Below are 13,689 nucleotides of genomic sequence, written 5' to 3'. Positions count from 1 at the left end.
CTACCCTCCCACCTTTCCACAGCTTGACACATTTTTTTTGCCTTTTCCTGATTTTCTTGTGTGTGTTTGATATCTTGAAATCTTACATCACTTGTCAAAAATACAGTAAAAACAGTAATATGATAAAATATTATTAAAATTTAAACAAACTGTTATTTATTTGAATATATTTTAAAAAGCAATGTATTCTTGTGATGGCAAAGCTGAATTTTCAGCAGCCATTACTACAGTCTTTAGTCTTCTTGAGCTTGGTGCTCAAGAAACACATCTTTTTATAACCAGTTTTGAAAACGTTTGAAAAGTTTGAAAAGGATCATTAATTGTTTTTGCTTTTGTGATACACTACCATTCAGAAGTTTGGGGTAAGCACAAAAAGAAATTCATATTTTTATTCAGTTTCCACAAAAGTATAACTTCACAACTGTTTTCAACATTTATAATAATAATAAAAAAATTCTTGAGCAGCAAATCTGCATATTAGAATGATTTCAGTATCACTTGACACTGAAGACTGGAGTTATAACGGCTGAAAATTCAGCTTTGTAGACACAAGAATAAATTACATTTTAAAATAGAATACACTTATTTTAAATTGTATTAATATGTCACAACATTACTAGTTTTCTTATTCAACTTTTGAGCGGTAGTGAAAGTGAAAGACTAATAAGACCTATTAAAAAGTGAGACTAACCTATGATATAAGCATGCAGGGCTCATTTAGGAATTCTTGGGCCCGGTACAAAAACTTTACCACGGTCCGCCTTTGGTTGAAACCAATTTCTAGGTGCCCTTTTCGGCAGCCTGTTGTGCATGACTAATTTCAAGAAAAAAATAAAAAATAACTGATCAACTGATGTCAAAAATAAAAACTCTCACCTGTCTTTTTGCCCGTCTCAGCCCATCTGTGAGCTCCGGCTCATTTGTTTCCATAGAAACGGGATATTCATTGTTAATGTCAGAGTCACTGCTGTTCCTGGTGCTTCCTGGAAGAGAAGCAGCCATATACGGATGAAAACCATCCCGAACAAAAAGTTCCCACTTGTCAGCTTTCAGTGGATCGATAAAGATGTGTATTACTAAAAAATTATCCATGCAGAAAATCAATATGCAGCAGATGGAGAAAGAGAGAGATCAGGAAGGATGTAAAAGCAGACATGGTCTGACTGATGAAGAAAACCCCCTGAGTATAGATCATATAGGACAGAGACTGCATATGTCTTATTGTATTAAAGGAAGAGTACACTTGAAAATAAAAACATTCTTTTATCCTGTAGAGCACAAGACATTTGTCCAAGTTGATCTTTTCCATACCAAAAAAAAAAAAAAAGTTGTCTCTAATTTGTTCAATCAGTATTTTCATGAGAGTCATGACAGAGTTCATGTGTGACTGGTGAGTCTTTGAAAGACAGTCATTTTGAAATGACATGAGGGTCATTTTACAATATTTGTCGAATGGGAGGAATCTGTATTTTACCTGAGGAATGTGGCCTCAACCGGATGTCTGCCATTCTGTATACAACATGAGTATTTACATCCTGTGTAGGGAGAGTAAATACCTCTGCATTTTATAATCTGAACACCTTTGGCATGCTACTGTCAATGCACCATAAACTGTGTCACAGTCATTTTCAGGTAATTCAATTTACACAAATAGAAGACATCAAACTGATTCATGTTCAACTATGCTTAAAATAAATTTGGTTACTTTTGTAGCGGCTCTGTTTGTCTTGGAACAAACTCCTCCCACAGAAATTTTTGTAGGTCAAAACTGGAAAACAAGTTCATTTTCCTGTTCCATCGTCATACAGTCAATGGGTTTTTGGTTAAATGTCTGAAATAAGGTCAAGCTCAAGATATTTTGATATTTAATCAATACCATAAAATACATCAGTATTTTAAAATACATAATACCCCCTTGTGATTTTTTAAAAGCAAACTCTAACTAAAATTTTCTGGGGGGAAAAAAAATATTTTTTTTAAATAATTTTTTTTATTAAAGACTGAAAAAAGTTGTCAGAAACTTATGGTGATGTTGAAATCATGTGACTATGGTGTAGTTTGTTTATAGCCTGCATTTAGTAAATGTTCGTAAATTTTTTTAAATGTTTTTCAGATTATCATGATGAAGAGAAACATACACTTGGTCACAGAGTTTATTTTCTGCAATAATCCAAAGGCCAGTGTAAAAATCATATTGGGTTTTTGTTGAGGGAACCAGGGTGATGCTAACTTCCAGGTTGGCCTACAAAAATACATCTTTGTAGTGCTCTTTATTGCTCCATCTTGAAAAAGTAGCCCTGCCTCAAAACAACCATTCAAACAGCATCACATCTGAAAGGCCAAACAGAAAATTGAACGAGGGTGTTTTAACCAAAATACAAGTGTCACATTTCTGCTCATACACCCTCCACCTGCCATGCCTGGTAGGCTTCCAACACAAGTGCATCACTGTAAATGAGAGAGACGAATGGAATTATGTTTTCTGGTAATTAACCACAATCCACAGATGCTATTGACAGAGTTTAATCCCCATTTAACCCAGAATAGTCTTGTTAGTCATGATAAACTGAGAAATATGTTCTTTGTACTTATAATATCTAAATAAAATGGTACAAATTAATCACTTGTCTTGAAAATAATGTCAGATGTTGCTTATTGTTCTAAAAAAAGGCAATCTTCATTTTATATCAAATTTCTTGACAGACTTCGATCTCATAATGCAGTGCTGCTCTAATATCATGCATAAGCTGCTCTGTCTCATATTTTGTCACTTGACATCTCTCCTTCTGCTCTTCACCTCCGTCCCACATACAGATGTCTGCTGTTTTACCTGTCAGTCAACCACAGTAATGCACATTTCTGTGCATGTGGCTAATATTCAGTGCTTCCCTGTCTCTTCTGTTTCGGAATTGTGTGTCTACTCGTGATTTTTTCCAGACTGCAACAGGCAGATAGAGTGACAATTCTCCTCAAGAGAAAGTTGAGAGAGATGAATATTTCAGCTGCATACTGACCTTGCCGCTGCTGTTGTGCAAGGGCTCAATGCCGTATGAAAAGTTGCCATCTGAGAACATCCCTCTGTAGACACACCAACATCACAAATGTGAGACACTCCAATGACAACAACCCTAATACAGCTTAAAAATGCAGACTTGATAGGGATTTATTAGGTACCACTTTACAATAAGGTTCCATTTGTTAACGTTACTTAACTGTATTAATTAACAAAGCATTTTAAGGTGTCCTTGTTACAATGTAATTATACCTTTAAGTACTGAGTAATATTAAGTAACCATGTATTTACTAGATGGTTAGGGCTAGGATTAGGGTTTGTTTTAGGGTTACTTGCATGTAATTATGCATAATTTATTGTTTTTTATAATAGTAAGTACATGTAACGTGTAACAAGGGCACCTTAAAATAAAGTGCTACTCATTTTTTAATCTCAGTAAATTTAAATTTCAACAGTTACTAATATATTATTATTATTATCAAAAGTATATGTAAACCTTATTTAAAAGACCTTGAGTGCTTTTTTATTTTTGTAATTTCAACTGAATATATACATTTGTGAGATTTAGTCAATAGGTCAATTTATCTAATTTTGTTTCTCTGGAAAATAGTGATCTATGACATTTCATTATATTGAATACCAAAATATTTTCTTACTTATTTTTATATTAAATTATAGTTTTTATTTTGAATGGGTAGAATTGGCACAGAAGGCCCCAAGTGGCATGTTGTTACTAGAGTTTTTTTCTACGCCTTTCTTTAAAACCTATTGTCACGAATCTGGTCCATGAATTTCCATCCACTTGCCACCAGAGGTCGCCCTCCCATGATATTGACTCTCACACCACACAGACTGTTACACATCACCCTGGACTACATTTCCCATGCTCCATTGCACTAATCACAAGCTCACCTGAAACCAATCACACACAGCTGCTACCAATAACACACACTATATAAATCAGTCTCACATCACCATTCACGGCTGAGAATTGTTTGCGTTTATCACTCTCCTAGTTTTAGCACATTACGGAGCCAGTTTCCTGCCCTAGTTTCTAGTCCTTAGTTCCTAGTCATAGTCATAGTCTTGTCTTGCCTGCTTTCCCGTGTTACCTGATTTGTGCCTGTTTATCTTGGATTAATCCCTTTGCCTGCTGTTTCGGACTGTGTTTGCACCTCGTCTGGACTACTGCTCGTGTTATTGGATTTCCCCTCTTTTCAAGCCCTCTGGATAATGTTCGCTGTCGACTGACTCACGCCCGGTTTGGATTACTCTTTTTGTCTTGCCCTCAGTATACCTGTTTGCCATTGTCAGAACTGTCTTGCCTGCTTTCCCGTGTTACCTGATTTGTGCCTGTTTATCTTGGATTAACCCCTTTGCCTGCTGTTTCGGACTGTGTTTGCACCTCGTCTGGACTACTGCTCGTGTTATTGGATTTCCCCTCTTTTCAAGCCCTCTGGATAATGTTCGCTGTCGACTGACTCACGCCCGGTTTGGATTACTCTTTTTGTCTTGCCCTCAGTATACCTGTTTGCCATTGTCAGAACCTTGCCTGTTTTTATGACCACGCCTTTAAATAAAAGCTTTGCAGATTCACGTCTCGTTCGCTCCGTAACACCTATAGGCTAATTGAGTGAAATAATTCAACCGAATTCTAATTTAAATTAAATATGTAAATATATTTATGTCTATATAACCATAGGACGTATCTTTCATATGAATCCATTTTACTGGGAATTTGCCTTGTCTGTCATCAGTAATTAAATTATTACTCTAAATTTCCAAAACCATTTTACATCGAAGAGCTGATTTAGCATTTTACATTAAAGACAATTAAGTATGATATAAAAAGTTATTTATACATTCAGTAAAAGTTCAGTTGGGGGGGCTTCTTGCCCCAATAGTGGGCAATAATTTTGATAATTTTATATTTTGTGCTACGGCAACTAATTTAGCAAAGGTTACTTAAACCGTATTGCCTCTTTTCATTTTCATTTTAACATTAATAGAATAAAGACCAAAGATTACCTGTTAGATTTACCCAAAACTAATTATATCTTATGTTTAACCACTACAAAGACATCAGAGCCAGCGGCAAATGTCAGAAGGACTAGCCGAAGTTAGGCTACTCCCGTCGGGAAACATGAGCACTGAGTGCCCGCTGATCGCCTGGAGCTCACGTCTCTGAAATTGGCGACACACATTATGACGAGAGGGGCGGGGCCGAGAGCCGTGGGAACGGAGCGAGGCCGGTGGAGTACATGCTAATGCACGACACCTGCGCCATTTACCGGTCTCGAGTCCCACGGAGGAGCTCACAACAGTGACAACAGTGTTGGATTAGAGAGGACCAGGCCTGGATTTTATTTAGTGTTTTGTGTGCAGCAGTCGTCCGCGAGGGGCTGGCGCTTTACTTTCATTTTGTGTTTGTTTATTTTATTAAAGTCTTTAAATGTTCGCCGGTTCCCGCCTCCTCCTTCCCGTGACTACGAACTGTGTTACACACATTTTCAAATAGGCGCTGTCTTTATAAATAAACTGCAGATTTGAGTTTTAAACAACTCCTTTCTCGCCTGAAATACTTTTAAAATTACATTTCATGACACAATAACAGTAATATTTAGGAAATTATGCGAATATATGGTGGTTGAATAGGGGTTGAAATACAATGCCACCATACTGATGTCACCAAAGTGCAATTGCTGAAATATTGTGTGATAATTGAGTGTGTTTGTTCTCTTTGCACTGTTGAAGCAGATAAAGTGTTGCCGCTTACTGTAGGCCATGACAGGTGGAGAGAGCTGCCCATGACCTCTGAACTCCTCTCACGTGACCGTGATAGTAACAGTGCTCTCCTCCCTGCAATCTCACACACATTCACAATCACACACTGTATCGAAGTAAAATGATTACACAGTGAACAGCCCTCAAATATGACAGTAACCACGGCAACATTCCCCATTAAAATTAATCAGATCACTTTTCCAATGTTCATGAAACGCTTTTAGCATGCCTTTCTTCCTGTCTGGTGTGAAACGTGTCCCCCCTCAAATCTGATATTTTGGTTTCTATTGCTCTATTTTGGTTTCACTCTATTGGTGAAAATGTTGCATCTGATCACTTAATAAAGTAACAGCTACATCCTCTTGATAAGACACAAGATTTGAGGAATCATTCATCATGTCCACAGCACAAAACAAATTTAAGAGCGGTGGGGTCTGTAAGCGGACACCCACACATTTAAACGCGTAGGAGACATTAATGTCAGTGGTGTGATTGGTGTATCTGAGGTAGATTTTCAAATGCTGCTGGGATTCGTTCTACCAGTCTGGCTGTATTTTTCTGCACTGCAGTCCTGGTTTCTGTATCTCTGCTGCAGTGTAGTTGCTTAATGACTTCAGCTTTTCCACTCAATGCTTCATTCTTCCTGTGTGTGTCTGTCTCTATCTCTCTCTCTCTCTGACTCAGTTGGACAAAGTGGACTAGAACTGTCTATAAGCAGTTGTCATAGCAACAATGTTGCGATTGGTCAAACGTGGTTGACACTGAACAGGAGGGGCGGATGCATTCCCAGACTCATTTGCCTCACTGCATCAAAGTCGTGTGCTAAGAAAGGGAGTGGGTATATTCCCAGACCCACATATGATACCTCAGAAGTTTACATTAAAAGACAGGCAGTGAACTACAGCTATTAAAGAATTTGCTAATTATATGTCTTATTATATTATTCAAAAATCATTATGATATTTGTCCCTAATGAAAACTAATAAAGCCATATTACCATGGAATTATGGTACATTATCATGGTTATATTACTACAGCTAAGATATTATTTGCAACAGGGGATCCAATATCAATCTGTAACAAAATCAATATAAAGGGATACAAATAGAAAAAGGGATATTATTTTCCTTACCAGACTTTGAAAAGGTCGCCCATCCTCATCGAATTGGCGTTCAACATAGTTAGACGACAATAGATCACTGCACACACACACACACACACACACACACACACACACACACACACATAAATGTCATTAGAGGGAATAATATAATATAGAGAGAGGGAATGAGAATATTTGTGTTTCTGCTAGTGTCCTGTAAAAATTATTTTTGGAAATCGTAAATAAATACAGGTTATTGTTTTACACTAAAATACAATTTCATTCTTTCTTCTTTAAAATGTAATGTTTAATTCACTTGCCATTAATGTTACTTGCCATTTATTTGTAATTATTTGTGAAATTTCTGATTGAGAATTGTTTCAAAGTAAATCATAGTGTTTTTTTTTTCTTTCTTTTTTTTAAGTAAGTGGGATTTTGAACATACTGATTGAGCTCCAGGTCTAGAACAAATGGGATTCCAAATGCCGTCACCTGGAATGAGATCTGAGCCAAATGAATGGGCTGAGAGAAAGAAGAACAGATACAGGCAGGTTGGTTACAATATGGAAATTGCAAGTTCCCAGACATTTCTGGGTGAACACGTGGTTTATCACAGCAAGGACAATCAGCTGTCCTTCTTCCTGTCTCCCTGTAGCACTGTCTTAGACGTCTTACATTACCGACATTGCAGTTTATTGCTCTGGCCATATATGCAGTCCTTATGCCTCCCTGCAGCAAGAATATGGCATGTTCATGCAGATGAGAAGGGACCCTGGGCATCTTATTCTGGTGATTTTCAGAGTCAGTAGAAAGGTCTCTTTATTGTCCTAAGTTACTGTAACTGTGAATTTAATTGCCTACTGTTAACTGTTGGCTTAAAGACTGTTACACAGGCGCATATGCATTAATTGTTTATGGTTCACTAAGATCTGTAAAGCTTGTTTGGATTTGACTAAATTACTTTAAAATACAGATCCCCGAAATAGGAATATATATATATTTTTTTATATTTCGAGTTTATATGACAGGGTTTCTAGGTCTGCAAAACAAAACTAGCTTAATAGCAAATCAAAAATAGCTCAAAACTAACCCAATGACCCTATCCCAAATATAAAAACTCAAAATATGCGACTCCCATATCTACAATACATATTTTACAGTCACTGTTATGCATTCTGCACAATTTCATAAAGGAGCTCAAAAGCTCTCTACCTGTGCCAACTCACCATCTAGCACAATTTAATGCTGATAGAATCAATGAATCATTGTTATCATTGATAGAATTAAAAAAAAGTGTAAATATTTCAATACAAGCATTTGAGTCAAATACAAGCTATGTAATATGTCAGTCCTTTAACTCACAACAGTGTAAATAGGGTTAAAGTGAACCATCAAATTTATTGACAAGCATTTATGGTAAACTAAAATATGCTTTAATGTAATTTCTATTGAAATTTGCCAAACCTCAAAGGGCACCTATTATGGCCCTTTTTACAAGATGTAATATTGGTCTTGGGTGTCCCCAGAATGTGTCTGTGAAGTTTCAGCTCAAAATACCACAAATGTAATTTATCATAACATTTGGAAAAATGTCATTTTGGGGCATGCCTAAAAAAAGAGCTGTTTTGGTGTGTATCACTTTAAATGCAAATGAGCAGCATATTCCCACCCTGTCTTTGAAGAGGGTGTAGTGAGCTGCATATTCCCACCCTGTCTTTGAAGAGGGTGTAGTGTATACGTCTCTGCTTTGCATACCTACAGCTATAAACAGCAATATGACTGACTGTTGTTCAGCCGTACATATGGGAAGCCAAACGCACCAAAAGTTGGACTAAACAGCTCGATGTTACAGAGCTCACGCAGCGCTGACCTGTCATCAACTCGACAGTGCAGGGAGGACTTGTTTGCTAGCATCACTGAACAGACAGCGCAGCACAGATCAATTAAAATACTTTGATAGCATATGCACAAAAACACGTTTTTTTGTAAAATTTGTTAAAATTACAAATGACTTGCTTCTTGCGTCAGACCAAGGCTGTGTCTCATTGCTAGTTTTACTTGATCTTAGTGCTGCGTTCGATACTATAGATCATGACATACTCATAGATCGATTACAAAACGGTTAAAATGTTAGCTAAGCACTATAATGACACGACATTCACAAAACAGTCTGGAGTGAAATGATTTGCACAGACATATACCGATTTAGGCAGATTTTGAGGCGCATTACCTTCAAAAATAAAAGTAAATGTTGGGAGAAAATGAAAAATCTTATGTTCAGTCTTACATCCAAACACAGAACACCGGGATTGCTTACGAGATATTGTTGACATTACAGTTGCTTGAGTGCGGAGAAAATGGAGGACAGCGCACAACCAACACAATTTGCTGAGGGTGGAAACTACGGTAATGCAAGACTGTCAGTCAACGGCCGTGGCCGGGGCCTAAACAATGTGACGTCATATTGCTTTGAGAATCAAAATGGCAGGCCTATTGAGACTGTTTTGGTTTAATGGGGATTAAAAAATAATGAGTGTTTGAATTTTTATCATTGTAGGGTGGTTGTGTTCACACACTGCCAACACACAATTATGTCCAAACACCATGTAAAAGTAGATTTTGCATAACAGGTGCCCTTTAATTATATTTGCAATGACACATTTGTAATGATGAAGATCTAATTTAGCACATTTAAAATACTTTAATACCAAATAAAACTACTATTATAATAAAGTACTTTACATGTGCTTTAGTATGTTAGTCAACATTTCAAAATAAGTGTTCTTCTTTAAAGCATGACAAAGGATTATTAAAACAAAGATGTGTACTTTAAAGTAAAACTTGCAATGTGACATTATTACAGTGTGTTAAACAGTCATTAAAGTGTACTCTAAGTACACTTAATTGGGCTTTTATTTCATGAATATTACACTATTTGCAAGTACATTTTTAAAAATATTAACTTTTAAGATTTTGAATACACTAAGTGCACATTCAATACAAATAAGCACACTTTTTTGCTGGCAATATGCTAACTAAAAAAACGCTCCTTGTATTCCTTGTAAAAACGTAAATGTAAACTCGTTTGGAATTATGTGGAGTTGTGTATGTAGAACGTTCAAATCAGTCACTTCTTATGATTCTTTTCAGTTTGGATGCTGCTTTAGCAGGACTTCAGCGATTTGCAGTCAGTTGCCAATTTCTACTGACAGATCATTCTGCTGGTGGGAGATGCAGCCCCCTGATTCAAGTGAATACCACATCAAAACAAAAGCCCCTATTAGAAAACAACAGCAACTAAATCAGCTTTCAACCAGCAAAATGTTTGTCTTTTTAATCTTCCATCAAAATGTAACTTATTCTGCCTCTAAACCGACATCATCAAACCAGCCCCTCCAACCACTTGACATAGACAACACACTTCACCCTCCAAATCAAAGTCCTGCCTAAAAGTTATGCTTTTATGAGAAAGGACAGTGGAGATTTTGACAGGAAAGTGGAGGGAAAGAGAGGGAATAGGTGACAGATTCAGACAGAAGCCGTTGGGTCCAGTGCCTGTAGGGCGGTCACATAAGGGTTGTCAAGTGCTCTGCACCAGTGTCAGGTAAAGCAGCTCAAGTTTATGAGGATGTAAAATGGCCTTTGACAGACAGGTGGTATATATTGCATCCCTGGTTACAGAAGACGAATGGTGTGGGTGTGAAATGCGATCACCTTGCAATACTTGCAGTTGAAGACACGAAAACGAATACCTGCCTCAATGCAAGAAGCAGGGAGTGCCTCCACACTCATTTATTGCACTAAATAAATCATTCAAAAACTACAGTCTCGCACTGTACAGTAGGTTAGATCAAATACAGACAGAGATGGGTAGAGTGTAAAACAATACTTTATGTTAAGCCAAATAAATGCTCAGGACCCCATTGTGAAGCCAATTTTGCAATAACATCCGGATGACTATACATTATCCTGAATATTACACAGCTATAAAATATTGATTGAAGTTAAAATAATAAAATAATACAGTTATTATGTCTGACCCAGCATGCTGGGTTGCTTTTTTATGGTTTAAAATTACTACATTGCTAGGCTAAAATGAACCCAAATCGAGCTAGACATTAAACTACTAAATTAAATCACTTTTACACACACAGAATGACTATCAAAAGATAAATATTGATTAAGAGAAAAGTCAAAAGTAACATGCATGTAAGAAGAAATTCAGAAAAGTATGGCATTAACAGCTACAGAGTTTATAAATGAAGCATTGAACATTTGTTTAATATAACTTTTAAGATCAAATTAGACTTTTTTGGTAAATTTTATATATTGCATAAACATATTATACAAAAGCACTATTATACAATAGTTGTACAATTAGTTAATAGTTAAGTTCTTTACAAACTATTCTGGCATGACAGTAAATAAACCACAACACTAACACTGATATTATAACATTTATCAGAAACATATGTGTGAAAGAATGTGAGCATGTGTATGAATGACAGAGTGTAAACTCAATTTCTACTAAACAACAACACAGAACAAGCATTTAACTTTTTGTTTTTACAAATTATACACTTACAGTTTGTTTCATAGTCCATGAATACAGATCAGGCATAGCTGCCCATTTCCATGATCTCTTTAGCATAATTGATGTAGTCATGAAGAAGCCCTATCAGCACAGCAAAGGCATGTGACATCTTTTACATTATCCAAGGCAGCCTCCTCCTTTAAAACCACTGTTGCATCAGTTTAGGGGAATGGACATTCTCCTCTTTGACCAGCATTCATCCCAGTCACCGCCTGTTCTTCATCAGTGGCCTAAACTAGAAAAGCATTTGAAAAAAAGAAAACATTTAATTAAAATCTATCCATCTTCAGATAGAGGTGCATCCACATCAGTAAGGACAGGTAAATAGTCTGTTTTATAAATTCAACCACTTTGTGTGGTTGTTTAATGTCTCAGTCTACCACAGCGCTCTAGAATGCTATAATGGCAGCACTAGTGTGAGGGCATGTAATATTGTTTAAATAAATATATTGCTTTCAGAAAGCTACTTCTTTACTGAAACATTAAAACAGACATGACATTCACATACCTCACAAAATTTCATGTGCGTGGAGGGCTGCTCTTTAAAGAGTTAGTTCATAAAAAAATGAAAATAGTCAATTTATTCTCCCCCGTGTTGTTCTAAACCCATACAATCTCTGCTCATTTTTGGAACACAAATAAATATATTTAATATTCTCTTAATTTTTTCTCTGTATTTTTGAAGCTTGAAAATACTGATTATCTAGACTTTCAATGGATTAACAAAAAATTATGAGAGATAAAAATATCTTCATTTGTGTTCTAAAGATAGACAACAAACGTCTTATAGGTTTGGAATGACATGAGGGCAAGTAAATGATTTTTTTGTGTGAACTATTCCTTTAAGAAACGAAGACCAAGAATGATGACTCTCCAAATCAGACAACTCCAAAGTTGGTTTGAGTTCTGCAATGAAAAACACAGACATCAATGGTTTACATAAAATATGAGCACGTAAAATGTTGCGTCAAAATGTGAAGTAAACAGGCAGGAGACAACAGAAACATTTATTTTCTAAAAATAACTCACATCAATCTCAAAAGAATGATGCTCTCCTATGTCTCTGGCTTTCAACATCTACAAAAACAAACATTCTTTTACTCTTAGTAAAAAAAAAAAAAATTGATAACATGATGGAATTCTGAAGTTTACTTGACTCGTCTTTCCCTCTCTTCTGAAGAAGCTGAGAAAATCGCCTCCTTACACAAGCAGGGTTCTGTGTCGTTAACTCCTGGCGCGGGCACAGTGAAGACACAAAGCTCAACAAGTCTGAAATATAACATGCAAAACATTACTTTTAACAATTATCACTTCATCAGCCTCAAAATAATTAGGCTAGTCTTTATTACATAACGCTGTTTCCTTTAGGAAACTACATTCAATTTAACCGCGCAAAAGAAGTAATATGTAAATGTAAATATGTTAATAATCCTCTCTTAACACCTTTAAAAATTTAAATATTGTAAAATCTTATGTAAATATGACATAAGGCACTCACTGTCATTATATTAAAAGCACCTCTAGTATTCAGTAAAAGAGTTAAGACTATTTCTGAGGCGAAATCCGCGTCCGCGTATTTTTCAATACAAGCTCTTTTTGGAATATTTCCGCCTTCCATGAAATCTTAAAATACTACCGGACTCAAACAATGAATGATGACTTTACATTTTTAATCTTTACTTACCATAAACCGTCTTTCACTCGCTTCCATCTGAAGACGCTGAGAAAATGGCGGCTTCTCAAACTGGTGTCGTCCGATGTTTAAAGTGACGTGCGCGCTCTCTTTCACATCTGAGTTCCCAACCCAGCGCTGCTGGGTTATAGATCAAGACCAATTTTCAACACAAATTGGGTTAAAACAACCCAACGTCCTTACCCAGCGGTCTCAACCCAGCATTTGGGTTGAAAAAATAACCCAGCGTTTTTTAGAGTGTATTCCTTTAAGTCATAGGAAAAGGAACTGTCATTGGTGCCAAAAATTACATGTATGATACAAATAGTAATCAATAACATCAGCAATAGCAAATCAGTATTACTGTATCTCTGCCAATAACAACGTCAACCAATAAGAGTAAGAATCAATGTTCAACCTCACAAATTAACCAGAAATCATGATTTATTTCAGTTAACTAAACAATATGAACAAAACAATATGTGGACTGATGCACAGACTGTTTAAAGTAGCACAATTATGCT

General features: G+C 36.2%; 1 protein-coding gene across 1 annotated transcript in view; it reads right to left on the bottom strand.

The window, feature by feature from the left end:
• LOC107551824 (disintegrin and metalloproteinase domain-containing protein 11-like) overlaps positions 1-13,689 on the bottom strand; it is a 47,283-nt gene that overhangs the window by 29,640 nt on the left and 3,954 nt on the right. The window contains exons 3-8 of the mRNA XM_016233576.1: positions 7,345-7,421; positions 6,930-6,996; positions 5,790-5,872; positions 3,015-3,078; positions 1,475-1,535; positions 877-983 (exon numbers count right to left, since the gene is read on the bottom strand). Of these exons, the coding sequence (XP_016089062.1) occupies positions 877-983; positions 1,475-1,535; positions 3,015-3,078; positions 5,790-5,872; positions 6,930-6,996; positions 7,345-7,421 (459 nt within the window). The remainder of the gene's footprint in view (positions 1-876; positions 984-1,474; positions 1,536-3,014; positions 3,079-5,789; positions 5,873-6,929; positions 6,997-7,344; positions 7,422-13,689) is intronic.

The sequence above is a fragment of the Sinocyclocheilus grahami genome, unplaced genomic scaffold (genome assembly GCF_001515645.1).
Source record: "Sinocyclocheilus grahami isolate Dianchi unplaced genomic scaffold, SAMN03320097.WGS_v1.1 scaffold435.1, whole genome shotgun sequence".
NCBI classification, from domain to species: Eukaryota; Metazoa; Chordata; class Actinopteri; order Cypriniformes; family Cyprinidae; genus Sinocyclocheilus; species Sinocyclocheilus grahami.
The sequence above is the reverse complement of the archived record's forward strand: the minus strand, read 5'-3'. Positions and strand labels throughout refer to the sequence as shown.